This window comes from Chrysochloris asiatica, unplaced genomic scaffold, assembly GCF_000296735.1.
Source record: "Chrysochloris asiatica unplaced genomic scaffold, ChrAsi1.0 scaffold00023, whole genome shotgun sequence".
In the NCBI taxonomy this organism is placed as follows: Eukaryota; Metazoa; Chordata; class Mammalia; order Afrosoricida; family Chrysochloridae; genus Chrysochloris; species Chrysochloris asiatica.
Genome location: NW_006408541.1, coordinates 24,141,024 through 24,168,196, shown reverse-complemented (window position 1 = coordinate 24,168,196; position 27,173 = coordinate 24,141,024). Strand labels below are relative to the sequence as shown.

At 42.7% G+C, this 27,173-nt stretch overlaps 1 protein-coding gene across 1 annotated transcript in view; it reads right to left on the bottom strand.

The window, feature by feature from the left end:
- CHD6 (chromodomain helicase DNA binding protein 6) overlaps positions 1–27,173 on the bottom strand; it is a 343,529-nt gene that overhangs the window by 10,451 nt on the left and 305,905 nt on the right. Inside the window, exons 28-36 of the mRNA XM_006839290.1 lie at positions 14,649–14,709; positions 13,771–13,987; positions 11,082–11,290; positions 8,761–10,347; positions 7,204–7,355; positions 6,529–6,735; positions 5,212–5,664; positions 3,062–3,250; positions 1,955–2,074 (exon numbers count right to left, since the gene is read on the bottom strand). Coding sequence (XP_006839353.1) covers positions 1,955–2,074; positions 3,062–3,250; positions 5,212–5,664; positions 6,529–6,735; positions 7,204–7,355; positions 8,761–10,347; positions 11,082–11,290; positions 13,771–13,987; positions 14,649–14,709 — 3,195 coding nt within the window. The remainder of the gene's footprint in view (positions 1–1,954; positions 2,075–3,061; positions 3,251–5,211; positions 5,665–6,528; positions 6,736–7,203; positions 7,356–8,760; positions 10,348–11,081; positions 11,291–13,770; positions 13,988–14,648; positions 14,710–27,173) is intronic.

Sequence of the window (27,173 nt, the reverse complement as noted above, 5' to 3'; positions counted from 1 at the left end):
GAGGTTCTGAGGGGAAGACAAGAGGTGGTGGAGAGAGCAGAACACCACAGGCTTCCGTCTCAGCATGAGCTGCGTGGGCACGTGGAGGGGAGAGGGACAGCATTTCTGTCAGGCCATGATGGCTCTTCCTCTGCTGAGAAGATGGAGCAGCTCTGTGGACAAGGTGGACAAGTGCTTCCTATCCACTAAGACAAGAACCTGAGTGCAGGAGAAGGGCCTCCAAGGCAGGGGGGACTGTGCTGATTTAACAAAGAACGGAAAGTAGGTCTCTGGGAACAGGCTGGCTCGCATGAGTGGCTTAGAGATGGGTTTTCTGGCAAAGGGTCAGCATGTGCAGGGGAGGGGTGAACACTGATTTTCAGAGAACATGAGGGAAACTGTTAGACAAGTAGAAAGAAATGAGAATGCCAAGTGGGAAACCACGTGCCTTATTGACATGCCCAACAGCTCAGAACTGTAACAAAGCAAGAACTTAACAACGGAGACACCCTGACACTGTGCTATGACAAAGGGGTTGGGGAAAGGCGGATAAAAACTGAGGCAGAGTCACCTTGCACAGCACAAGGAAGGGCTCAGAAAAAAGATGCTAAAGACACGATTTGAGACAAATGCACAAAGGAGAAAAAAAGGCAGCATTCCCAGTGTGACCAGCATTCCCAGTAGCAGCCCACTGTGGGAAAGGTCACCCTGCACAGTGGCTGTGGCATTGGATGGAGAGGAGGGCAGCAAGAAGAGTAACAATCCAGGTCACAAAATCACAAACAACTTTCCGGAGAGCATTCAGTAACTTCTTTCTGCAGAAGGAAAGGAAATGACTAGGATGGGTGGTCTTTGGGAGTCAAAAAAAGAAATGACTTTCAGGCAGTCGTACTGAGAAGGGAAAGACTGAGCTGGCAGATGGCAGAATATGGGGCACAAAGTATTCAGGAAAGTTTACACGTTTATGGAAGAATAAGCTCCCTATTTAGGGAGAACACTTCTAGGAGGTTAAGAGCACATTTAGGGATTATCTGTCCAAACTCAGCACACTTGCAAGTTGAAATGCTGCCACTGCCCCCTAGAGGTTGTGAAAGTTTGATTCCAAATTTGTACTCATCTGTAAACTATAATTAACTCAGATTCGTTACACTAGAAGTATTTTGCAGATGACTTTGAAGTCCCTTCCAATCTCACGATTCTGTAATAGGAAAAGGGTAGACTTTGGAATCAGCTGTTTTTCATTGCCAGGGAGGATGGACGAGGAGGAAACGTCTTAAATAGCAGCCAGAAAAACAGATTAGAAAAGGAAATTTTCCAACAATGAAGTCTGTTAAACACTGGACACAGACTCCTGGTAAGGGTGTGGGTTTCAGTCCCCTTGTAACTTGCTACAAATAGGTCAAAGCATCAAGCTTCAGGACTGGGTGAAGTACAGTCAGTCTTGGAGGTTAGGGTTGAAAATGAAGGGGCACAGGAAGTCAAGCTGCTGCTCAAAACCACGCAGCACCATCTTTACCAACTTCCTGAGCTTCTCTATACAGTCTGTAAGTAGTGTCCCACTACCCAGCAAGCAAGGTTTAAGCATGGGTTAACTTACTAACCTATAGTGAACAGTTTGACATTTTTCCACCATATCAAAGATTCAACTTCTGGGTCTGGCTGACATCTGTCTCTCTCCCAACCACCCCACAGCCCAGCCCCTCCCTCCAGAATCAAAGCCTCTTCAAATTTACAGTCCCGGACAGGGAGGGCAAGCAGGGCTTCCTTGCTAATCTGCAGGAAATACTTGGCTCATGTTTTTCACATCATGTGATGAAATTCATGTGAAGCTATTCATTACAGATGATAAGTAAGCACAAGTAACCTCCTGCTTACCTTGCGTACTAGTAATGCACCTACCAGCGCGGTTGGCTCAGGGAGGCCACCACTATCTGTAAGTATTGCAGGGCTGCATGCTCTCATTCCCGATCCTTACCCTTGGTCCTGGCTCCTTTGGGATAACGGGAATCCTTTCTTCTCCACTCAGAGAACTGATGTCTAATTTTCCAGGCTCCTTACAACGTGGTCTCCTCTGCTTTGGTTTGTCTGAAAAATTCTAGAAGACAAATAGAAACAAGTATTACTAGAAATTCAGTCACAGCATCTTCTGATGAGTAAGTGCAAGACCACTGAAAAGTGGTCTTGCTATTTTCTATCTAATGGCTCTCTGCACAGGAACCTGGTCAGGTGACGAAACAGCCACCTGGGCCTTACCTAAGCTCTCTCCTTGAAGAAGCAATGCTTTTATAGTAAGTTGGAGAACAGGTGGCCAAGGGACTCAGGTCACCTAGATGCCTAATGCTGACCTCATGGACCTCTCTCCTCCAGAGAAGACCACCTGAACATACCCACCAATCCCCAATCTTCAATTCTCAACCATTTCCTGACTCTTTCTCTACTGCTACCTCCTTTGATTGGCTTTATCTGTGTAAGAGGACAGGTATTCTTTTCTCATGAGCTCTCTTAACTGTGTATCTTATTAGACATATCCAGGACAAAGATAGCGATGAGGTAAACAAGCAAATGGGAAAAGGCATCAACATGTCTCCAAGGTCCATTCTCAGGTCTCAGTGAGATGTCTTGAAGGTAAAGTCCCAAAGAAGTAACCATAAAACTAAGACTTGACCCTTCCCACAATAGTGATAATGTACTAACTTGGCACCATATTCTGACATGGGCTGCGACCTTGTTAGTGGAGAGTTCAACCAAAACATTGAATTTAAAATGATGTTCTTAGTCAAGATAGATTACTTCAAACAGCTCTCAGTTTCCTGGTCTCCCTCAACATGCTACTTATCAAAAACAGCACTAAAGTTGTTGTTAAGTGCCGCTGAGTTGGTTCCGACACATAGCGACCTTATATAGGGTTTCCAAGGAGCGCTGGTGAGCTTGAGCCTTTGACTTTGCAGTTCAAATGACTTTGTAGTACAGAGCATTAACTCACAGTGCCACACCAGGTCATCCTCAACAGAATCCTTATCAAAATAGCACCAAGTTAGCAGGACGTAAACAGAGATCTCAGGCAGCAGGCAGAAACACTTACTGTCCCGAAGGCAGGAACTTCTAAGGAGTAATGAGACTGCTGCCTCAGCCAGTCAAGCAGACTCTTGCTGGGAATGGCTTTCTCGGGTTGGTTGCTGGCTGCAACGGTTTCAGGCGCCGAGGTAGCAGGCACTGGTCCTTCAGGGTGTGTGGTGCTAAGGGTGGCCTGCTCTGGGTCTTCATGGACTTCCTGGATGAAGGAGAAACAAGTATGTGGAGTTAAACTCAACAGAATGAAAGCTGGTTTCTAAATGGAAAAGACATTACTGTTTAAATTGCCCCAACTACGGCCACCCTAATATTGCTCTGCTGGAAATTACTCTGGGTGGTTAAGCATATTACAGACCCACACAAAAACTCCTGTGTGTGTCAGACACTCCTTCCACCTGAACACTTCTCTCCCTCTTGTCCACCTGGTAAACTTTCATTCCATCCTATCCGCTCAGACTCAGATTAATTTCCTCTGTCACCATCAATGGTTGTTCCAGGGTTCTCCCACATAAAGAGAAGTTTCCTCTTTCCAATAACAGAAAATGCCTCACTGCAATTTGTGTATTTGCCACACGACGTTTGAAGACCTTACTCATCTCTGTATTCACAATGCCTCTAATGAAGTATACTGACAAGCATCTTGTCAGGACTAAATAAGTGGCTGCATACACTACAAGGGTAAGTCAGAAAGTATTGCTACTAGAGTTCCAGCATGTATGAGCTTATTCCAAACAAAATGTATTAAAACACATTTCTGTGATCAGTGGGTTGCTGCAAATTCTCTCAGTTATACACATTAGTCTCATCATTAGGGTGCCTTCCCCCCACCCCCCAAAAAAGAGGATCCCATCAAACTGGTGGCTTCAGAGGGGATTCTGCTAGGTCAGTAAGATTCAAGGTGGCTCAGAATGCTATTTTATGGGACTTCATAAGGGTCACCTTGATAGATTGTCTTGAAGGACACCGAATGATTGCAGGGGCTTATTAGGAAGAAATTTTCAGAAAGTTGAAGCACCTGCTTATTCTTCAAGGGTAATCTGCCTTCATCTACCCTCCAACCCCACTGTGCCCCTTCAGACTTCTTTTTGTTCCCCAAACTCAAAGAACATTGAAAAGGAACAAGATTTGAGTCCCTTGAGGAAAACTACTGTTTTGACACGATGTTAAATCGCAGAGTACAAAATTCTTTGGGGAAGGGTTTGTTATTGTTGTTACGTGCCGTGGAGTCGGTTCCGACTTAAGCGATCCTCTACAGCGTTTCCGAGACTGTAAGTCTTTACGGGAGCAGAAAGCCTCATCTCTCTCCCGTGGAACAGCTGGTAGTTTTGAACTGCTGACCGTGAGATTAGCAGCCTGATTAGTAACCACTACATAGGAAGGGTTAGAGAGATAGAAACAACCACTTCTGAAATGTATAACATCTTGTTGGAGGGTTGAGAAACAACAGCTTTCACATTTTGAGATTTTTAATAAAGGTGTGTGTGATTTTGTAGCAGTACTTCAAATGACTCTCGTAAGTTAAGAAATAAACTCTGTCCTGGAGACATAGTGGGTGCATGAAGCCCTGAAACTATTTCCCTGGGATAATGATCTTTACAACTTCAACCACAGATACTTCTGAAGTCTTTTTAAAGCCCAAGAGTTTAGCTAAGCTAGTTAAAAATGTCTGCCTTGAGTATCATGTTTTTTTAAGAACTATCTATATGAGAAAGCTCTGGTAGCGTAGTGGTTACGAATCGGGCTGTGAACCTTAAGGTCAGCGGTTCGAAACTACCAGCTGCTCCGCAGGAGAAAGATGAGGCTTTCTACTCCCGTAAAGATTTACACCCTCGGAAACCCTGTACAGGGTCGCTATGGGTCGGAACCGACTCGACGGCACTTAACAACAACAACAACAAATATGAGAAAGCAAACTGACAACAGCAACTCCCAGGACTCCACTGTAGTCAGTATGACCTCAGGAATACTTCCAACAACACTCTGCAGTAGATGCTATGGACCATAATGCATTAATGCCGGCATATTTCTAAACCAAAGTGAGAAAACATAAACACGACAACTGAAACAGAGATAAAAGATCATGCATCAAAATATTTTGTTTGAGGAAGAGTTTGTTTCTTGGTCAAGTAAAGTTTTTACTTAAAAGCCTCATATACCCACCAAAATTCCTGCCTGAAGTGTTTGCTCCTTCAAAAAGATGAGGTCCATTCCTCCTTCAACATGTTTCCGTCTCCCTCGCCTCCTCCTCGTGGCAGCATCATCTCTTCGCAGGCTTCCATTGACAATCTGACCAGTTACTGGATGGATTAGGCCAGCTTGCAGAATCCCAGACAAGTCCATGCCAAGAGCTCCTTGAAGAGAACTGATTGTCCCAATCTTAGGGGTGCTGGTACTCACTGGGAAAGGGGATGTGGCTCCTGGGGACCCTTCTGATGTGCAAGACAGGTCTATAGCTGACTCCCCATGCCAACCATTGAGGACAATGGGGGGATGCCCATGGGCAGCAGAGAACTGATCCAGGTTCCGAGCCTTTGCATCCCTCTCCACTTCAAACTCGAAAGGACGTCTGTGCTTTGGCTCATCCTTCGTGAATACTGGAGCCAAGAAACTCTCCTGTGAACACACATATGTGGCAACAGAGGTTTCAAGACCATTTCTGAATCCCAGCTCTTTCTCCAGACCTGATTTCCTTGGGTCTAGTATTCTAAGCGTTTCAGAAGCTCTTCTAACTTAGGGTTTCTCACATTTTAGTACCAAATCATCAAGAATGATGCTAGAATGCAGATTCTACTTACATGGTGTGCCTAACAGGCTCCCAGATGCTGCCTAATGCCGCTAATGCACAGGCGATGCCGGAAATTGCCAGGTTTGAACTCAGCAATCCTCAATCTCATCAATACAGTACATTCATCTGGGCCACACCCCCAGCCCTGTTAACACCAAAGTCTGTGGAGGTGAGACTCAGGCAGCATCTCTGAAATCTCCAGCTGATTAATGTGTAGTTAGAGTGAGAACCAGTGTGGAAATGTTGCAAACAAAACGCATCACCTCCCAGAGAAATGCTCATTTCTGTCTCGATTTCTCTTAATTTCTGCCAGCTCATGGATTCATTTGTGATTCCCTTCTTTTAATTATTAATCATCAAGTCCAATTAGGTTGCTTTGCCCAATTTTTGCCCTTTTCTTGGATTTATTGTGCCACTAACCTATAGTCTAGACCCTTCTCTCAGTTCCTCCTCAGCTCCCCATTTTGTGAGACACTCTTCTCTCCTAACCCTCACCTCCTACGTCAGTCTGAAGATCACTCTGACGGACTGTGAAAATCCTGCTCATCACGCATTCACCACTCCAAAACTTTTAATAGCTTGTCACCACCTATAGGATAAAGCCCCAATTCCTATAGTCACACACCAATGGCTTTACTAACAGCCACCAGCTGTCATTGTGCTTCGTGGCCATCACCACTCTTATACCTCACCTTCTGGATCTGGGCCATCAATGCTGCGCCATTGCTGAAGCTGTGCTCTGACAGTTCTGGCTCCGAGAGGCTGTTTCGAGACCCAGCACTGCTGGCTGATACAGGGGTAGGCAGCATGCCCGACGGCTCACACTGTTGGCTGGAGGGCCACTTCCCCTTCAACACTACGTGGCAGATGTTATCTAGGCGATTCATTATCACACGATCCTATGAAAATGACAACGCTGTTTCTGTTAAGTTGGTTCCAACTCACAGCAACCCTGTACAGGGCTTTTGATGAGCAGCTGGTGGGTTTGAACCGCAGTTCAGTGCTGATTCTACACCACCACACCAGGACTTCAAACAGCACAATAGCTCTGAAGAGTTAATACCATGTTACCCAAATTCACAAAGTCACTTGAGCTCAATGGTCAATGTACTCATTTCATAACCCTTAAAACATAATTCACTGGGCAGTCCAGACAATAAAAATGAAAGCCAGAGTGCTGTAAATACGAGGACAATTTGGATGCTTTTGTTCTCAAGTGTATGTATCAAATGTTCAAATGTTACATAACCAACACCATTTTAGAGATAGCAAGCATTTCTCTGAGCTTTGTTACTCATTAACACTAAAAAAGGTTTAGTGTTACAATATAGGACTCAAAGCTGTAAATGCTGTGGTGTGGGAGGTACCTTTGGCCATTCTGAGAAGGAGTACAGGGTTTTTTCCTGCAGCAGTTGAGCGATGGTGGGAGCCCGAGCCTCCTGTAGGTCATCCCCAGTGTCTCCGGCAACGCCCGATATTGAGCTCTTACTCTCCTCTTCAGAGTATTTCCCTGGATAATCTGGTAAATGTTTAAAAGAAAGGGAAAATAACAATTACTCTTGAAAAGAAATTTATAAATGAGAATCTAGTTCTTGTTTTCGAAAAAAAGATCCATTCCCAAACTCTTGTTTTATGTGGGGCAGCATTCCCAATTTTAAACTTACTGCAAAGCTTCAATGATTTGGGAAGATATCTTTTTGAGTTTTGTTAAAAATGTGGTTATCAGCTCTGATCTCAAACAGTTTTTCACCCCCTGACACAAAAAGTACCCTTTTTTTGGGAAAGCACTCTAATGAGTGAAGACAACAGGATTACTGAGAGAACTATCTGCAGCCATCTACTGATCACAGCACATGCTTTGTTTGGAATAAGCCTCTGTATGTACTCATTTAACATTCCAACCTCATTTTCTTTTTTTTTTAAGGTTTTTATTGTGGATTGAGTGAAATCATCGGGCACATCATCGGTTTCACATTCAAACATTCATATACCTTGTTTCATTACATTGATTATAATCCCCTCCACATACCATCAGTTAACAGAGTTTCTCTATATCCTCTTTAGCTTTTTTTCGGGGGGGGTCCAACCTCATTTTCAATGATCGAATCTACTTGTATTTTTGTTGTTACTTGTAAGTTAATTTTTTTTTTCTATTGGTTTGTTGAGAGGAATCTAAACCAAATGCATTAATATTAAAACACAGATTTTCTGACAATGACATGAAAAAAAAGACACCATCTTTGCTCACCTTAATCAAGATTAAGTTCAATTGTATTTCATTTGAGTTCTTGAAAAACTTAACCCCCCGCCCCCTAAACTTTAGATGGAATGGTACAGTAGCAGTAGCAACGGGCTCAAGCTAACAATGATTGTGAGGAGGGCGCAGAACCAGACAGCGTTGTGTTCTGTTGTGCATAAGGTTGCTATGAGTCAGAACCAACTTGACGGCACCTAACAACTAAATTTCAGGTTCCTGGAGTCCTGCTATGGCACCATAGGATATGCACTGGACTTAAAAGCATGAGGTTGGTGGTTCAAACCCACCAACTGCTCCTCAGAAACCTTATACAGGGTCGCTATGAGTTGGAAGTGACTCCACGGTACTATATGACAATGAAATTCTAAGGTAGTTTTACTTTCACCTCTTTGAAGCATCTTATTCTTAAGGGAAGAATGACGTAGGTTCCCCTTGACACCACACTTAGTGCATGAGCCCCAGCACAAAGCATGCTGTAGCAAGGCTGCTATAACTGCTGAAAGCCGTTTTTCTTCTTCTGAAATGACCAGTTAGGTCAGAGCCTGATCTTTGGTTGTGAACACGGTGAGCTGGGGAAGGACATTTCAAAAGCCTTCATTTGCCACCTCTCCCCTACTCCACTCCCACACTACCTCATCCAAGACACCACCCAACCCACATACTATACCTTGACTGTGACAGTGTCCATTTCTTTCATAATCCTCTTTATTCTCAAAGTCCATGTCTTCTGACTTGAGTTCACTTCCTTCAAGAGAGTATGTGGGGAAACTCTTCTTCCCTTCTGCACTGTCTTTCCAGGATTCTCTTAAAAGTTCCTGCCTCATTTTAAATGGCTCTGATGGGATAGAAGTTGGCTCACTGTCCACGGTGATATTATTGGTTTTGCTTTTGTACAGGTCTGGATGATAATCCTTGGGCTTCTCCACTTCAAAGTCATCACTGTCGATGCATGCCTTCCACCTCTCCAAGTGTTTGCAGTGACACTCACAGGTGGCTGGGGGGAAAACTCGCTGTGGCCTGGGGTCTAGGCTTACCACCTCCCGGCTTCCTTTCTTGGCTTCATCTACATGGAAGCCTTGGTTCTTTTCCCTTGGGATAGTAGGAGTGGGCTCAGTTAGATGCAAAACTTCTGGTTTCTCCCTTATGCCTGCTGTCATGTCTAAGCTTTCCTCCTCATTGTCCTCCTCTTCCTCCTCCTCATCACTGTGGTTCTGACTCAAAATCAATTTACATCCTAAACTTTTGTTTTCTAATAATTCAATTAGTTGTTGATCTGTTGACAGACTTGTTTTGGAGTTACAAACGCTAAGATTACACATATCTACAAATCCACTTTCATTTCCTTGATCTAAGGAAGGGGAGGCCATGCATTTGGTTTCTAAATGCTTAAGGCTTTCAGGTGTCTGCCCTGCCTCATTGCAGCAGAACTCTTCCGCCTTTGAAATAGACATCAACAAATGTTTTCCGTTTTTACTGTTCATCTGAGCTACTCCTGCTTCTAAAAGACCCATAAAAGATGGGCCTGAAGCCAGGTCAGCCTCTTGGCCCCCAGGCTGACAGTCCCCATCTTTGCTTGCTGAGAGGACCACAGTATCTCTCCTGGAGTTGGCACTGGTACCTCCTGGGCTTTCCTGAAACGAGCCTGGCTCCTGGCTGAGCACCTTCTTCCCATACATGATGCTCTCCAGGGATTCGGGCAGCAGACTCTCATCCTGGTTGAGGGAAATGACATCCTGAACTTTAGAGATAAAGTTTTCACAAGTAATGTCAGGTAAGCTGCCTCGAGGTGGAGCGAGGTGACCCTCTCTGCTCTCCATTTTCACTAGACTCTCAGGTTCATTCTCCAGGGACTCCAAAGTCCTACTCATCTGAGTGTAACTAAGGGATTCATACAGTTTGGAGTTGGTCTGGTAAAGGCAACAGAGACTGTCTGGTGTCTGGGTGTCAGTTCTTTTATGCTGGGCATAGTTTCGGTAGGCATCCAGGAAGGACAGCTGGGGGTCATTCATGATGTAGTAATCAGTACGGTTCAGACCGTGTTTGGCGGTGCCAATGAGCAGGTCCCGGTCGTGTTTCCCACACTCCCACCAGACTGGGAGGTAGAGGCTGGGCCTGCACAGTTGCAAACGCTCATGCAGCTGCGGACACTTCAGCACCTGCTCTCGGACCTTCCGTAAAAGTTCAATGCGGTACAGAGTCCTGGCGGCCCGCTCCTCGGTGATGGGTTCGATGTAGATGGTGGTATCTGGGGGGCCTGGAGAGAAAGGAAGACACAAACAAAGCCTGCTGAGAGTTCTACTGCAATGAGGCAGGGTAGACACCAGAAAGCCTAAAGCATCTAGAAACCAAATCACTTAAGGTGGCCCTCACACACTCACTGAACTGGGAATCTTTTAAGGTTCACCCTCTGACTTCCCATCATGATATGATAGTCTTGGATGTTTGGGTAGTTTCTTACGAAACCAGGTCAAGTGTAGTGAGGATGGAGGATGAACGATGAACGAAGAGCATGAAAACTTAATTCTAAGAACACGCTCCTATTTAATACACTCTGCACCCCCTACACTAGGTACTATACATATGCTGTAGTTAGTTGCAATGGAGACGGTTCCAACTCAGTGATCCTGTTTAGGGTTTCCACAGAGTGGCTGGTGGGTTTGAATTGCCAACCATAGGGTTAGAAGTCCAGTGCTTATCCTGCAGTGCCACACCAGGACCCCAAAATATTAGTATCTCAACATAATTGTGAAGTTTTAATCTGGATTTCAATGTTTGTTGGAATGACATCATTTTGAAAAAGATGCACCAGGGTGGACTCTACTAGGAGTTCATGAATTTGTAAAAACCTACAATTCCTAAAAACTTGTCTTTACTTGAATACCTCAGGTACAGTCCACTGCTAGTGATACCTAACGTTTCTCTATAACGTGAAAATAACCACGTTCTTTCCTTAGCTCATCTGTGATCTACTGACAGAGTTTTTCTTACCACCATCTTTCCACGCAGGCAGATGACAGACATTCCGGCACATGGCCACAAAACTATAAAAATACTGTTCCAAGCTCTCATCTGACTTCTTGTCCAAACGGGAAATGATTCGGAACTGCGTCCAGTCAAAGGTTTTCTTTTCTTGGTCGTAAACAACACCAAAGGAAGACACTGTTCTGTAGAAGTCTGCGTGCTCTCTCCTAGTCCACCTTGAGATGTAATCAGAAAGGGAGAAGAGAGTGAGCTGTATTTTCTGTTGTTTACAAGTCAATTACTTATCGAGCTCATGATGAAGTCAAGGAAGCAGACAGAGCTTATCTATCTGCTTTATGATTTTTAAGTTAAGTTATGCTGACAGGCTTATAATGAAAACAAGCCTCTTATTCTACTCCCCAAAAGATAACCACATTAAAATTTCTCAGCTTTTTCTTCAGACCATTTACTGCCCTGTTTCTAAACCATGAGCACATACTTGATTTCATGATTCATCAATTTACAAATGACCTACTTAATTTCCTCTCATGGTAAGTCACAATTTAAAATATAGTAAAACCCACAAAAGCTAGGACTTGTCAAAGAAGGAAAACACAAGTATGTTCCACTAAAATGAGACTATACCTTGAGAGACAAAGAAGGAAACTCATGACACCTGGAAACAACAAAGCAGTCCCATAAAGCTCAGTTCCCGGAGGGTTCTCTGGATTTTACTGAATTGCTCCCCTGGATGGCAACACAGAATCACCTAATCCTGGAAAGATCTTGCACACTATTCAATTCAACATCTTCAGTTTACAGAAGAGGGAATCCTTCTGTATGTATATTTCCTAGGCTGCCCATATCAACGAGCTTCTCTGGAATACAAACTTAATTTCATACAGGGCTGAGACAATGACTGAAAGGAAGCAGATTACTAGTGTCTACCACCTGGAGCCTTCTAAGGCTTCTTGGGTGTGGTACTGTGTAAGACCAGACAGAGACTAGCAGTGAGGAAGTGGGAGAAGAGATCAGTGGGTGACTTGGAAGCCAAGAAGGGGGTCTGGTTCTTTTCTTTGGAGGTGTGAAAGAAGCAAGACATATTTTCCATGAATCACCAAATTTCACAAAGTCATTTTTTCCTGAAAACCAAATTTCATAAAGTAAGAAGGAGTACACAGAAATAATTGAATTTGAAACATGTTTTTCTCTTAATTCACTTGAAGCTACATCAGAGAAATGGAGGGATATAAAGATTCAAAAGAACGGCAGTTTCATTTATGTTTTCGGGTGGCCTTCCTAGCTTGTGCAAACCTTCCAAAGGTATTTTAGCTCACGTCTCAGAAGGGCACATAACTCCTGATAATTTATACCTTCATTATGAGCTCACATTCTATGGCACTTATTGCTCTTAAAAAGAGTCCATGTGAAGAATTGGGCTGCTAGCCACAGGTCAGCAGTTCAAACCCACTAGCTACTCCAAATAAGAAAAACATTCCTGGACTCGTGGTGTGGTGCTGTAGCATCAGCACTGGACTGTGAAGCCCAAAGTCAGCAGTTCAAACCCACCATTTGTTCCTCAGAAACCTTATACAGAGTAGCTATTATTTGGAATTGACTCCAGGGCTCTTAACATTAACAAGGACCAATTTGCTTCTGTCCTATAGGGTCGCTGTGAGTCAGAATCCACTTGTCAGCAGTAGGTTTGGTTTTGGTTTACTTACTTTTAAGCACCCTAGTGGTACAGGGGTTATACGTTTTGTCCACTAACGGAAAGGTCTGTGGTTTGAATCCACCAGCTGTGCCATGAGATAAGGACATGGGAGTCTTCTGTAAAAACTACAGCCTTGGAAATCCAATGGGCTAGTTCCACTGCCCTACTGGGTTGCTATGAGTTGGAATTGACTAGATGGCAATGAATTTTATTCCATTTTATTTTCTTGCTCTTAAAGACTTGATAAGGACTTGTGAAAGACATGTGGGTTATGAAATGGTTTGAAATACACCTCTGTGATGTTCTTAAACACATCCCCAGAGACTGGGGTCCAACCTTGAAAAGAGGGTCAACTTGGGAAATCACAAAGAGAACTGTAAAAAAGAGAGTGTTCTCAGACCCCACCAAGAACACTGTGACATTTGGAGGTTGTATTTCATTAAAGAGGCAGCTTAACTTCACATAAGAGCACAATGCAGCTGCCTTCCAGCTATCAACTTAAGATTTTGTTATCTTTACCAGCTAGCACAGTGGGCTTCCATATCCCTTGGGCCTGGCATTGGGGAAACCTCCCAAGTCTCAACCTATGCGACTCTTCATCTGTATCATTTCAGCTACACTTACACAGCCATAACAGTATGTACAATGCTTTTCTGAGCTCTGGCAGTCATTCTAGTGAATCCAAGGGGGCAATAGGAACATCCAGCAGGTCAGAAGAGAGGGGTCCTGGGGACCTGGCATCCTGAGGGGGTAGCGGGAACTAGTGACTCGCAGCTGGCGTCTAGAGTCTGAGGAAGACTTGTGAATCTGGAGGACTGTGCCCTACAACTTACAGGATCTGCCCTAGCTCCAGTGGCAAAGGGTCTGAAGAACTGCTGCTTTAAGAGGGGCCATTTAGAAGGTTTTCTGGAAAAGACAAGCATGCAGATGCAGGTGCAGGTGCAGGCGCAGGACACACTTACAGCAGCTCATTATGCCCTTTGGGCCACTGGTTTTTTTTACCTCTTTTGGGCTTCCTTATTGATGAGATCCATCTCTGAGGTTCTCCTGAACATCTCTTCCTGGACCCAGTATCCTTGGTTACCTGAGCCCAGAATTTCAGGCCGGCAGGGTTCTTTGCGGTTGCAGCGCTGGTAGACGGTGACCAGACGTCGGAGACGAGCTGTGAGAGCGGAGGAAACTGGCCAGGGCGATTTGTCTGGGTCGGAGCCATCCTGGGCTTCAAACATCAGTGAGGATATTAGGATTTACAAACAGAACTAAATAAAGGTGCCTGGTTTTATTTTTTCTTGTTTGTTTAAACAAAGCTGTCTTAGTAACGTAACAGTAGGTACTGTTTAATCATTGGCTCAGATGCTGGACAGGGCTGGAAGGTCTGTCTTTTTACTGCACGAACAGTTCTATGTTGTGGTTGGCTTGTTCTCTCTCTCAAATACAAACATACCTTCCTGAGGGGCAGAACTGATGTCAGGACTTTGTTGTGAAGTACAGGACTGAGCAGACCCCCTGTTGACGTCACCACACAGTACTGTGAGCTTTTGTGGAGCCAGTCCTTCCAACTGCCGAAGTTTGAATTTGGGAGTGGGGGAGGAGCCCCACCCAAACAACAAAATCAATGAAATTACATTTCCTTTTTCTCTCTTAGACCCCATCCTAACATAAGATGTTATTATTTAACTCACTTTTGCATGTCAGTCTAGAGGAAGCCTGCCAAAGCCATGTGAAGCCCCAGGTTTGACTCCAGGGGAGTTTGATGAGGGCCAACTTATTTGCTTTTTTAAAAGAGCCTCCTTAAAAAACAGCATTTTCACTACACATTAACTCCAGGGAAACCACAAACTGGGACCTTACTTTGCTTTGCCTTCAGGACACAGTCTCACCTGCCCGGCTGTCATCCTTCTTTTCACCAAACATGCCATCTCCTCCATCGCTGGAACTCTCCTGGGGACAAAGGAAGCCACGCCATCAGTGGAACTGCAGCGAGGAAGACACCAGCTCACACAACTCTACACGAGAAGTGGGCATGCAGCTGACTGTTCCTGTCCATGAACACTTCCAGGGCAGAGACCAAAGCCACTGCCCTGTCAATTCTGACCACAGCAACCCTGAAGGACAGGGAACTGCCCCCTAGGGCTCTGAAGGCCATAACCTTGACAAAGTGAGACGGCCACATCTTTCTCCCACGGAGCAACTGGTGGGTTCACAATACCCACCTTTCAGTTAGCAGCTGACAGCGTAACCACTGCATTCACTACCAGGACTCCTTATAAGGCAGCGACGAAAACCAAAACCAGTCCACTGCCACCGAGTCCATTCCAACTCACAGTGACCCTGACTGGTTTCCGAGGCTGTCAATCTTTACCGGAGCAGAAAGCCTTGTCTTTCTACCAGGGAGTGGCTGCTGTTGGTGTGTATCGTCAAGTTGGTTCCAACTCATAGTGACCCTGGAGAGGGTTTCTAAGAATGGCTGGGGGGTTTGAAACGCCAACCCGTCAGGCAGCAGTCTAGTGCTTATACTACAGCATCATTAGGGCTCCTTGTAAGACAGAGACTGTTTCGGGAAAATGCTGTTTACTTACACACTGTTTTAAGCATCCGGAAAGCAGCTTATTTAAAGCAAATATTTGTTCCTCTAACTGTGGGGAATGGTTTTGCTTCAAGAATGATGAACTGGCATGCTCTCCCCCTGGTAATTAGTTTCACAAGCACTATTATAACTGTGTATTTCAATGTTTGCTTTACCATGGTCACTTGCAGTTTAACACAGCTATTTCACAAAGACTGTGCCTGCATTTTTGGTTATTTTTTGCTGAGAACAAGTGCATACTCGTGTTCGTTATGGTTCGCTAACTTCACAGCAACAGATGCTGTTTTCATAAAACATGACTGCTCCAGACATGAGACCCGATGGTGTAAAACCCCAGGATTTAAAATTAAAATTAAAATTAAAATCATAATCTGAGGTTCCAAGAGACTCAGGAGTACGATCACAGGCACAGCTCTTAATCAAGCTGGAGTATTGCTCAGATTGGCACTAACGATTCCTTCAATGATTCCTTTATTGGGCTCAGGAACAGAACTTTAAAAGTGCCTTTAAAATATAAGATACATGGAAGTATGGGACAGGGAGCAGATAGATGGCTACTTTTAAAATTGGACTGCATTTAAAAAATGAAAACTTACTGTTTTATTCCATCTTTGACATAGATGATGGCATGAACCTCCCCAGGAGTAAAGACTTTGGGCAGTTAGAGCAGAGGGTCAGAAGACAACAAGTGTTAGCAAGCTACAGCCCTCAAGCTAAAAACTGTTTTTATACTTTCAAAACATTCTTTAAAAGAAGAAAAATTTGTAGCACAGACTGTATGTGGCCCCCAGCCTCAGACGTTCACTCTCTGGTCCTGTATAGAAAATCTCTCCTGTCCCCTGGACTGGAACACACAGTTCAGAAACTAATGTGATGGTTATGGTTTTGTGTCAACTTGACTGGACCAGGACTCTCGGTAATTTGGCAGTTAGGGTGTACTTAGTTATTCCCCCATGAGGAGCTCTGCTGTGAACAGGTCATCAATTAAAAGGAAGCTTCTTTCAGGGTGTTGCCTGCTTCAAATATACTAGACACTTGGGCAAAATGTGCTTGCTTTCTGCCGGTCTAGATCCTACATGTGGTTCATCATTGAACTCTGGTTCTTTGACTTTAGCCGCTGGCCTGCTCTATTGCCTGATGATCTTGGGTGTCATCAGCAGCCTACCAATTGGTTCATCTGACCCACCTCTACAACTGTGTGAGCCATTACTTTGATACAAATCTCTTTTTTATATATACATATATAAATTTCACTGATTCTGCTTCTCTAGGGAACCCAGCCTAAGACAACTTGCTGTTAAGTGCCATCGAGTTGACTCTGACTCATAGTGACCCTGGTTAGGGTTTCTGAGGAATGGCTGGTGAGCTTGAACTGCTGACCTTGCAGTTCAAACCAACCTTGCAAGTACTTATCCTACAGTGCCACATGGAGAGGACATCTGGGATTGACCTGTTGTACCATTTTGTGTGTGTAATTTTATCATGAATATAATATATGTATGTATGAAGTCCTGGTGCTAATTACAAGGTCTGCAGTTCAAACATACCAGTTGCTCCTTAGAAACCCTATACAGAGAGTCTGTGAGTTGGAATCAACTCGATGGCACTAACAACAACATACTTTTAGTCACCCCAAACAGATACCATCACCCATCAAGCAATAATTCCTCATTCCTCCTTTCCCATAGCTCTGAGCACTAATTAACTAATTCACTTTTGTGTCTATGCATTTGCCTATTCTAGATAGGTCACATAAATGGGATCACATAATACTGTTTCTTTTGTGACTGACTGAATTTCTTCTGCATGTTTTTAAGGTTCAGTCATGTAATAGCAATGTATTGGAACTTTACTTCAGTAATATTTCATAGTATGTACCACATTTTTGTTGATCCAGCCACCTGTTGATGGACACATAGGTTATTTCCCCCTTTTGGCTACTGAGAATGATGCTTCAATAAACAAGGATGTACAAGTATCTATTTGTGTCCCTGCTTTCAATTCTCTTGGTCGTATGATGATTCTTTAACTTTCTGAGGAACTGCCAAACTGTTTTTCAGAGACTGTACCATTTTACATTCTCATCAGCAACAGACAAGAGTTCAAATTAATCCACATCCTTGTGAATACTTGTTATTCAGTTTTATCATGTATGTTGTTTTGATAATAACCATACTAGTGAACATGCTTAGTGGTAGCTCATTGTGGTTTTGATTTTTAATTGCCCAATGACCAATGGGAATCCTGGTGTGGTGCTCTAGAGTAAGTACTGGACTGCTAACCATAGGTTGGGAATTCAAAACCACCAGCTGCTCCTTGGAAATCCTATATGGATTGCGATGACTTGGAACTGAATCCATAGCACATAACAATGACCGATGACTAATAATGATGAGCATCTTTTGATTAGCTTATTAACAATTCATATCTTCTTTGGAAAAATAAGTCCCTTATCCATTTCTTAATTGGGTTGTCTTGTTGAGTTGGGTGAACTCCTTATATATTGATACCTTCTCTGATTGCTAGGCATCTTTTTACTATCTTGCTAATGTCTTTGGATGCACATGTTTTTATTTTGATAAAATCCAATTTACTTTTCCTTTTGTTGCTTGTGTTTTTAGTGTCGTATTTCAGAATCCATTGTCAAATAGAAGGTCCTAAAGCATTTCCTCTTAAGACTTTCAAAAATTTAAGCTTTAATATCCATTTGAGTTAATTTTATATGTATGAGGTAGGAGTCAACTTCATTCTTCTGTGCGAAAATCTAGTTGTCCCAACACCATTTCCAAAGAAACTATTCTTTCCTCCATCAAATGGAGTTGGCAACCCCCCCCTTTTTTTTGTCTTAAAGTTTTTATTGTGAACTGAGTGATAGTTTACATGGGAGAACATCAGCTTTACACCATCGTTTCACTGCAATGATCACAGTCTCCTATGTGCATCATCATTCAACAGGATTTGCTTCTATTATCTTTTTTTTGGGGGGTGGGGAGTTGGCACCCTTTTTAAAAATCAATTGGCCAGAGAAGTATGTGTTTATTTCTAAACAAATTCTACCATTTTGAAATAGCACTTAAATATACTACCCCTCACCCTGTCTATTATGTTAAAAAGCAAACAGAAAATAACCTATGACTTACCAATTTTCCTTCCACAGAAAACATTTCTTAGTATCACCACATTATTTACGAAGATCCCTAGAACAGTGAATTTTACAAGTATATATCTTTCCACATTGAAAAGTGTTTTATAGTCTGTGGAATGTGGAAGTCTGGTTCCAGAGATATCATATTCCTTTAAATGTGAATACCCTAATACCTTGAACCCACAAGTTAACTGTTAGTAAGTAGAAGTAACTTAGTTCTCTCTAAATCACTTTCCCTCTGGGTTGGGGGACTCAATTTCCTCATCTGAAAACAGAAGGTCCAGTCTCCCTTGCTTACAGCTGTTTGTGCCCTGGCTGATGTGCCCTGGACACCATGCGTACTCCTAATATATACTGTACTGATATATGATGTCTTCTAATATGCTATTTGGAGTCCTGGTGTGGTGCTGTGGGTCAATGCTCCAGACTGCAAAGCCATTTGAACTGCAAGATCGGCGGTTCAAGCTCACCAGCTGCTCCTCGGAAACCCTATACAGGGTCACTATGGGTTGGAATCGACTCCACAGCACTTAACAACAATAACAATATGCTATTTGATCTTGGGGTGGCAGTACAGACAGACATCCATTGGGACCTGAAGACAAGGGGAATTTCTGCCATGTTTTACAAAGCCCTGGAGTAAACACCACAGGTGAGGATTGTCTTCTAACAGCAAACAATGAACAAGTGTCTCATTAGTACCAGGAACTGTTGCACGGTTCAGGGACTGTTTTTAGGTACTACTGAGTTGGTTCTGATACACAGTGTCCCTACATACAACAAAACGAAACACTGCCGGATCCTGTGCCATCCTCAGAATGGTTATGTTTCAGCCCATTGTTGCAACCATTGTGCCAGTACATCTTGATGCGGGTCTTCCTCTCTTTCACTGACCCTTTACTTTACCAAGAATGCCTTTCTCCAGGGATTGGTCCCTCCTGAAATCATGTCCAAAGTATATGAGACAGTATCTCATCAATCCTGCTTCTAAAGAACCTTCTAGCTGTGTTTCTTCTAACAGAAATCTGTTCAAGATCTGTCTTGAAGTACAACGCTGTCTGTGATAGGATAATACCCATCTACCTACAAGGAAGACCAGTCAATACCACTATAATATAAATTTATGCACCAATCACTAAAGCCAGTCATGATGAAATTGAAGAAGTCTATCAACCTCTTCAGTCTGAAATTGATCGAACATACAATCAAGATGTATTGATAATTACTGACGACTGGAATGCAAAGAGGAAGGATCAGTAATTGGAAAACATGGCCTTGGTGATAGAAACAATGAAGGAGACTGCATGATAGAATTTTGAAAGACCAATGACTTCTTCATTGCAAATACCTTTTTAAAGCAACATATTAGACAACTACACACATGGCCCTCAGCAGATGGAATACACAGAAATCAAACTAATAACACCTGTGGAAAAAGATAGTGGGAAAAACTCCGTACCACCAGCCAAAACAAGTCCAGGGACAGACTGTGGTACAGACCATTAGTTGCTTAGATGCAACTTCAGGCTGAAGTTGAAGAAAATTAAAACAAGTCCACAAGAGCCAAAATATGACCTTGGATATATTCCACTTGAATTTAGAGATCATCTGAAGAACAGATTTGACACATTAAACAATAGAGACTAAAGACCAGAAGAGTTGTGGGATGACGTCAAGATCATACAAGAAGCAAGCAAAAAGCCATTAAGAAGACAAGAAAGAAAAGACCAAAATGGATTAATAGATTCTGAAACTTGCTCTCCAGTGTAGAGATGCTAAAGCATATGGAAGAAGTGAGGAGGAGGTACACAAGCTGCACAAAAAATTTCAAAAGGCAGTTCAAAAAGACAAAGTCAAATATCATAACGAAATGTGCAAAGACCTGGAGTCAGAAAACCAAAAAGGAATAAGACACTCAGCATTTCTCAAGCTGAGGGAACTGAGGAAAAAATTCAAGCCTTGATTTGAGATGTTGAAGGATTCTATGGGCAACATAGGAGCTCTGGTATCGTAGTGGTTACAAATCGGGCTGCGAACTCTAAGGTCAGCGGTTCGAAACTACCAGCTGCTCCGCGGGAGAAAGATGAGGCGTTCTACTCCCGTAAAGATTTACACCCTCGGAAACCCTGTACAGGGTCTCTATGGGTCGGAACTGACTCGATGGCACTTAACAACAACAATGGGCAACATACTGAATGATGCAGGAAGCATCAAAAGAAGATGGAAGGAATACACAGAGTCACTGTACCAAAAAGAAATGGTCGATGTTCAACCATTTCAAGAGGTAGTATATGATCAAGAGCCAATGATACTGCAGGAAGAAGTTCAAGATGCACTGAAGGTATATGCAAAGTACAAGGCACCAGCAATAGACGGAATACAAATTCAAATCTTTCAACAAACTGATACGGCACTGGAAGACAACTACATGGCCAACTGACTGGAAGAAATCCGTATCTGTGCTCATTCCAAAGAGAGGTGACCCAATGGCATGTGGAAACCACCGGATAATATTGCTGATATCCCATATGAGTAAAGTTTTATTAAAGATAATACAAAAATGGCTGCAACCATACATTGACAGAGAACTTCCAGAGGTTCAAGTTGGATTCAGAAGAGGATGTGGAACAAGGGATATATATCACTGCTGATGTCACATGGATCTTGGATGAAAGCAGAGAGTACCAGAAAGATATTTACCTGTGCTTGATTGACTATGCAAAGGCTTTCCATTGTGTGGGACATGACAAGCTATGGACAACATTGTGACCTATGAGCATTCTGCATCATTCAGTTGTGCTCATGAGGAACCTGTACACAGACCAAGAGGCAGCTGTTCAAACAGAACAAGGAAACAATGAATGGTTTAAAATCAGGAAAAGTGTGTGCCAGGGTTGTATTCTTTCACCATGCTTATTCAATCTGTGTACTGAATACATAATTTGAGAAGCTGGATTATATGTAAGAAAAACGAAGCATTAACAATCTTGCTCGCTGAAAGGGAAGAGGACTTAAAATACTGATGAAGATGCAATACCACAGCCTTTCGTATGGGTTGTATCTCAATGTAAAGAAAACAAAAATCTCACCACTGCACCAATTAATAACATCCATATATATGGAGAAAAGACTGAAGTTTTCAAAAGACGTCATTTTGCTCAGATCAACCATCAATACTCATAGAAGCAGCAGTCAAGAGATCAAATGACATATTGCAATTAGGCAAATATGCTGCCCAAAAGCTCTAAAAAGTGTTGAGGAGCAAAGATGTCAGTTGAGGACTAAGGTGCACATGACCCAAGCCATGGTATTTTCAATAACGTCACATGCATGCCAAAGTTGGACAGTGAATATGGACGACCGTAAGAAGAATTGGTACATTTAAGTCATGGTCTTGGAGGCAAATTCTGAAAGTACCAATGACTGCCAAAAGAACAAACAGATCTGGGTTGGAAGAAGTACAGTCAGAGTGCTCCTTGGAAGCCAAGATGGCTAGACTTCGTCTCTCATTCTTTAAACATATTGTTAGGAGGGACCAGTCACTGGGGAAGGATACCATGTTTGGTAAAGTGGAGTGTCGAAGAAACAGAGGAAGATCCCCAATGAGATGGATAGGTATAGTGGCAGTTGCAATGGGCTCAAGTGTAGCAACAATTGTGAGGTTGGCCCAGGATCGGGTAGTGTTTCATTCTGTTGTGCACAGGGTTGCTATGAGTCAGTGTCAACTCAATGGCACCTAACAACAACAAAAAAACTCAATTAACTAAGTCAAAGAAGCTAGACACATTATCAAACTGGCAAATGTTTTATTTTACACACACACGGGGCTTCAAAAAGTGTGTGGAAAATGCATTTAAAAGATAGAGGAATCTTTCCACAAACTTTCTGAAGCTTCATATAGATATACACATATGTGTGTGTGAGGGGTCTTTAAAAAGTTCATAGAAAATGTGTATTATGAAAAAAAACTATGCATTGATTTCAAAAAATTGTTGCACCAAAATAAACTTGTATTCACTAATTATAACCTATCTGAACAGGATCTAGTTTCAGACACTAAGAAGCATAAATAAGACATCAGTTTGAAGAGTCCTTAGTAGAACAACATGAATTGAAGCAAAAGCAAACATTAAAGAAATGGTGAAATCATCGTAGACAGTGCCCCAAAGAAATCTGCAGTTTGTAAATGGGTAACTCATTTTACAAAGCAATAAGACGACACTGAAGACGAAGCCTGTAGCAGCAGACCATCTAAATCCATTTGCTAGGAAACAATCTTATTCATGCTCTAATAAATGATGAGGACCGATGATTAACAACAGAAACTAGCCAACAATATAGACAGCAAAATTGGTTCAGTGTATACAACTCTAATGGAAAAATTCAAGTGGATCAGACTTTCTGCTTGATGGGTATGTATGAAAATGATATGGGGCCCATGTCTGACCATCTCTGACTTCAAAAGGAAAATGGAAAATCCAACTCAACATCAGCCCAAGGCGATTCCTATGAGGCTGAGGTCAGACATGCCTCTGTCCTCCAACCTTCTAAACTAATTCTCATACTAACCATCCCTCCCATAGGCACTCTCTGCTTCTCTGTTGCTTTGAAAATTCATTGCAATGGCCACACAGAACTGACAGACAATAATCAGGTTTATGGAGTTTATTACAGATATTATCAGGTTATAATTAAAGATCAGAACTATCTCAGGATACAATTATTTCTGTCAGGAGCACCTCTCTTCTCAGCAATGCCTGCAGGCAAGCCTTTCTCTAGTCCTTAGCCTCTTAGCCATGTGGACCCTTGGCCACAGCTCTGCTGGAGCAAGTGTTACAAAGTTTCTATAGTGCTGCTGATTGATGCCCCAAAAGCACACCACTATGCAGTAAGTGTCAATCTTTAGTTCTGGTGGTCAGCAAATCTACTATTCCCAGTTGAGAGCGCCTAGAGGCACCCCACTCCACAAGTGAGCTTCTTGCTAGAAGACAATCAGCTTTACCGTCTCTCTGAGCCAGAAAGCCTGCTGCTGTTTAATGCTCTGGCTCTCGGTTCTTTTGCTGCCACTTGCCTGTTACTCCTCTGCTGCTCTTCTGGTATCACAGCTGTCTTATGGAATGAAGAGGTTCCATAAGCAGGGATCTTGGGGTCCAGAAAATGCACTCAATTCTTGGCACTTCTTTCCTGATGGCAGTGAGATCACCCTTCCTACTTATAAGGGTCTCATTTAAAACTCAGGAGGATGGCAGAATTGACCAATCCCCATCCCATCCAGTCATGTGGTGGACATTACAAGTACTATTGCTAAATGGTACATATTAAGTAATTCGCAGCAATGCAGTGGCAAAATCGCTGTGTCCAGATCAGCTGCAGACAAGAGCTGAGCTTTCAATGGAAGCAGGATTAAGATCCTGACACCTTTCTTCAAAGACTTGTAGTAGGAGATGAAATATGGCTTTACCAGTACAACCTTGAAGACAAACCACAAATCAAAGGGTACCAAGAGGTGGAAGTGGTGTCCAGACAAAACAAAGAGAGCAACACTTTTTGGGGGATGCTCAAGGCATTTTTCTTGTTGACTTTCTGTATAAGAGAAAGAGGACGTGTGTGAAGCCCATTCTGAGGCGGGTTCTCAAACCAAGGAAAACGCCTTGATGAGAACTGCAAGGAAAACCTTGCATGCTAAAGTTTATGGGAATGAACACACTGACCAGGTGGCTGGGGGAGAAGTCTATAATGAGGAGAAAATATTTGTGCCTGACTGTTGTCTAGTAATAATAAACTTTAGCTTTGTTGTGGTGCCCAAATACACTTCCTGCCTAAGATTGTACTTAAAGCTGTATTGTAAGTAATAAAGTTACTCTTGATTGACCATCTTGAGTCCCCTGCCGCTTTCATTCCCATCTGCCTCTGGAGACCCCCTTGCGCAGGCTGACTCCTGCATTTCTGGAGGGTCAAAACCCGGTAACATCTGGTAATGAGTGTTTTGAGAAACTTTAGCAGAAAATGCCTGGAAAAGCTCCAAGAGTCCTCCACCAGGACAGTGCTCCAGCTCATACCTCTCATCAAATACGAGAGGTTTGATGGGATCATTAGGCATCCACATTACAGTCATGATTTGGCTCTGGAGTATTTGTGTTTCCTAATCTTAAGCAATCTTTAAAGGGCTCCCATTTTTCTTCAGTTAAAGACAAGACTGTACTGACATAGTTAAATTTCCAAGACTCTTTTCTTTAGGGAAGGACTAAATGGCTGGTATCATCACTTACTAAAGTGTCTCGACCTTGATGGAGCGTATTTTGAAAAGTTCAAATTTTTAATTTTATCTTTTAATTCCATTTTTCCATGAACTGTTTGAAATCCCCTTCTGTGTTATGTGTTTACCATAATAATTCTTTTTAAAGAAAAAGCTACCACACTTCATCACTCACCAAAAAACTCAAGAGTCATTGAATTTTCCTTACAAGGTAGTCAATGTCCCTATGTGAGCCGTTCTTTCCCTGATCCCTTTTCGACCATGACTTCTTCTTACTTACAGAAGAATAGCCTGAGACGCAGCACCAGTCACCTGTAGTAACCGGAAGTAACCGGAAGTAACCGGAAGTAACGGTAGCAGAATGAGGACAAGACACACTTAATATATTAATGGAAGCAGTGCCGGTACTTATTGCTATCTCTGTGAAAAGATAAACACTAATCTCCCTACATCCTAGATTTGACAGAGAAAGAGTTAATTTATAGGCCCCACACAATTTCAACTCAAACTAAGCTTTTAAACTGTTTTTTAGTCTCTGTATGTAGGTTCACAAAATCCAGCTGCATCTGAGATCTATAACTGTTTACCAATAAAAAGTACTATTGAAAAACATTAAAGCAGAGACTATGGAGGAAGGGAACTAGACCAGCTGATTTCATATGTGCCTTCCACCTTTACATTGTAAGAATCTTTGAAATGCTGCATTTCAAGAGAACGTGAGTATGTGCCAGACAGCACTAGAGCAGAGTGGGTCTGGAGACAATGTGAAAGAAACTGGGGATATTTTATGTGCAAAGAGATTTAAGTAGCTAGATGCCTTTAAGAATTTAAAATTCTATCATAGAGAAAAGAAAGAATGAGCTTTGTTCTTTGCCATACCAGGGTTTGGGAATGGGAGAACTAGATGGAACCCATGAAACCAAATGAGAGGCAGATTTCTGTTTCAGTACATGGAAATGTTACCCAATGATGAACTGGGTTTCCACAAAAGGGACTAAGTTCCTCCTTTTTCCTTTGTGGCCACCTCAAAGTACCTAAACCCACTGTGATGGCCTCATGACAATGATGTGGAGAGGACAGAACACTGAGAGATGGGCAGAAGAGTTCCCTTTAAGGTTGAGCTCCTGGCAATCTATTAAACATGCTTGCTCTATACTCCGAAACCAAACCAGGTGCTGTCAAATAGACCCCAGCTCATGGTGGGCTAATGTATGCAGAATAGAACTGTGCTTCACAGGGGTTTCAAGGCTGTATCCTTTCAGAAGCAGATCACCCCAGGATTTTTATCCAAGGACCCTCTCGGTGGAATAACACTACCAACCTTTTGGTTGTCTAGCCCTTAGTCATGTGTCACCCAGTGATCTTCTGGGTTCAATTTGTTAAGGGAGGCTGATAAAAGCACTTCACACAATGCTTTCAGGAATCCTGGTAGTGCGGTGGTTAAGCACTTGACTGTTAACAGAAAAGATGGCAGTTCAACGTACTAGCCATTCTGCGGGAGAAAGATGTGGCAGTCTGCTTCCACCAGGATTTCAGCGCTAGTAACTCAAGCTAGAGGGCTTCTAGATATGGAGATCGACTTAATGGGCAATGGGTCTGGTTCTGGGCTCCTTTAGCACTGCCTGCTGATCTGCGTGAAAAGAGAGATGGGATGAAGAAACACCCAGCCAGCGTCTTGAGTGCAGGAGGTATCAGATGGGAGGAAGGTAGCCTGAGGTACAAGAAGTCTGGTTCAGAATGCTGGTGATTCCTCTGCATTTGCTATTTTCGAACTTGGGATTAGAAATCAAGCTTCATCTGTTTATAATCTGTCCACCTCAAAACGAGGGAGCAGTCCACTGTTTATTATATTCTATAGCATGGGTTTTAAGGATTCAAAATGCAAAAGTAACAGACATTAATTTTGAAAATAAATAAAATGTAGCTCCAGGAGTTTACCTCTACTGTACCTATTCTTCACATCTCAAGAAAATTCTAATACTTCACATTTATGACAATAATTTAAAAATATACTTACCGACTATTTTATGCATTAATGATGTATGTCTGGCAAGAATGCCAAGATGGAGGTGAGAATACCACTGGCTACGTTTCAACTTGACTAAGCCATGATTCTCAGTGCTTTGGCAATAATGTAATACACAAAAATTTTCACATCATGACCTGATCTTTGGAACCAAACAACGTCAGTGAGAAGTGGGCTATTTTTACTGGTTCTAACAAATCCTTCAGTGCTCTCCTTGTAGCCCCCCCAATCAAAGACTGCTGCTATTGTTGTTAGGTGCTATGAAGTTGGTTTAGACTCATAGTGAACCTATGCACAACAAAACAAAACACTACCCAGTTCTGCAACATCCTCACAATTGTGATTACACTTGTGCCACTCAATCTTGTTTAGGGTCTTCCTCTTTCTTGCT